The sequence below is a fragment of the Alligator sinensis genome, unplaced genomic scaffold (assembly GCF_000455745.1).
Source record: "Alligator sinensis unplaced genomic scaffold, ASM45574v1 scaffold647_2, whole genome shotgun sequence".
NCBI lineage: Eukaryota > Metazoa > Chordata > Crocodylia > Alligatoridae > Alligator > Alligator sinensis.
This window is the reverse complement of record NW_005841832.1, coordinates 2,671,446-2,673,308: the sequence shown is the minus strand read 5'-3', so window position 1 is coordinate 2,673,308 and position 1,863 is coordinate 2,671,446. Positions and strand designations below refer to the sequence as shown.

General features: G+C 66.9%; 1 protein-coding gene across 1 annotated transcript in view; it reads right to left on the bottom strand.

Moving 5' to 3' along the window:
• KCNC3 (potassium voltage-gated channel subfamily C member 3) overlaps positions 1-1,078 on the bottom strand; it is a 20,227-nt gene extending 19,149 nt beyond the window's left edge. Inside the window, exon 1 of the mRNA XM_006015036.1 lies at positions 536-1,078. Coding sequence (XP_006015098.1) covers positions 536-1,078 — 543 coding nt within the window. The remainder of the gene's footprint in view (positions 1-535) is intronic.
• Positions 1,079-1,863: the final 785 nt, after the last annotated feature.

Here is a 1,863-nt window from a genome sequence, read left to right as displayed (position 1 = left end):
GCCCAGTGCTGCACCCTCGACCAATCCCCCCCCCCCGCCTCCCCAGTGCCCAGAGCTGGTTCCAGCCTCTGGATCATCCTCCCTGGTGCTCAGCGTGGGTCAAAGCCCCCCATTTCCCCTCAACGGTGCCCAGCGCTGCACCCCTGACCAATGCCCCCATCCCCTCCTTCTCTCCCGGGTGCCTGGGACTGTACCCCCCAGTACTCCTCCCTCCATCCTGATCTCTCCTCTCCCGGTGCCTGGCGCTTCAATCCTAGTATCTTGATCTCCCTCCTCGCTCTCCCCAGTGCCCGGCACGGGTCATAGCCCCCGGATCATCCTCCCAGGTGCTCGGCACTGGTCACTCAGCCTCCCATTTCCCCCCCTACCGGTGTCCGGCACTGCACACCCGACCTCCCCACCCCATCCCTCTCCACGGTGCCTGGCGCTGCACCCCCAGTATCCTGACCTCTCCTCCGCTCTCCGCGGCGCCCGGCGCTGCACCCTGGACCCACCTCCCCGCCCTCCCAGTGCCCGGCGCCGCTGGCTCGCTCACCCTGGCCATCTTGGACGAGTAGGGGTCCTCGAAGAGCGCCCACACCTTGGGCTGCCAGCGGCGCCACCAGCCCAGCTTGCGCCCGTCCTCCTGCAGGCAGAGCCGCTTGAGGTCGTCCGCTTCGTCGTCGTCGCCGCCGCCGTTGCCGCTCGCGCCGTCGGGGGTCTCGAAGGAGTCGAGCGCCTCCTCGGCGTCGCGGTGCTGCCGGTAGTTCATCCAGCAGCAGGCCTCCACGTCCGTCTCGTCGATGCCCCAGAAGGCGAGCTCCTCCTCGAAGAGCGGCCCGCACACGTCGGCGGGGCAGTGCAGCTTGCCCGTGCGGTAATAGTTGAGCACGTAGGCGAAGACCCCCGGGTGCCGGTCGAAGAAGAACTCGTCGGCTTTGGGGTCGTAGTCGAAGTTGCTGCAGGCGTCGGGCTCGGCCAGCCAGGCCAGGCGGGTGCCGGGCAGGGTCTGCAGGGTGCTGCGGTAGGTCTCTCCCTCCCCTCCCCTCCCCTCCCCTCCCCCCTCCTTCTCTTCACCCTTGTGTTTGGCACTAGTCATTCAGCCCCATATTTCCCCCCATTGGTGTTTGGCACTGCACCCCCAATCCTTCCTCCCCTCCTCTCCTAGGTGCCCGTTGCTGCACCCCAGTATCCCTCCCTCCATCCTGATCCCTTTCTGCTGCTCTTCCCGGTGCCCTCTGGGGCAGTGGCCCCTCTGATCTCCTCTCCCTGGTGCCCGGCGCTGCACACGGCACCCCCCCTTCCCCACTCCACCCCCCTTCTCCTCTTCACCCTGGTGCTCAGCACTAATCATCTGCCCTGCGCTGCACCCCCAATACCCCCTGTTCCCCCCATGCTTCCCAGTGGCCCGCGCTTCTCACTCAGGCCCCTGATATTCCTCCCCAGCAGTCGACACTGGTCACAGCCCCTGTATCATCCTTCCTGGTGCTCAGCGTTGGTCACTCAGCCCCACATTTCCCCTCATTGGTGCTTGGCGCTGCACCCCCGATAACCCCCATACTCATCTCTCCCCTTACCCTGCTCTCCCCAGTGCTACTCACTCAGGCCTCCCATCTCCCTCCCTGGTGCTTGGCACTGGTTACAGTCCCCCCCCCAAAATCTCTCCCCTCTGGTGCCCAGTGCTCCACCCTGCATGCCCTCCTCCCTCCCCAGTGCCTGGCGCTGCATCCCCAGCACCCCTTCCTCTGTCCTGATCTCCCCCCATGCCCCCGCTTTCCCCGGTGCCCTCTGGGGCAGTGGCCCCTCTGATCTCCTCTCCCTGGTGCTCAGCACTGCACACCGGACCCCTCACTTCCCTCCCCTCCCCCTCCCCCCCCCCCCCCC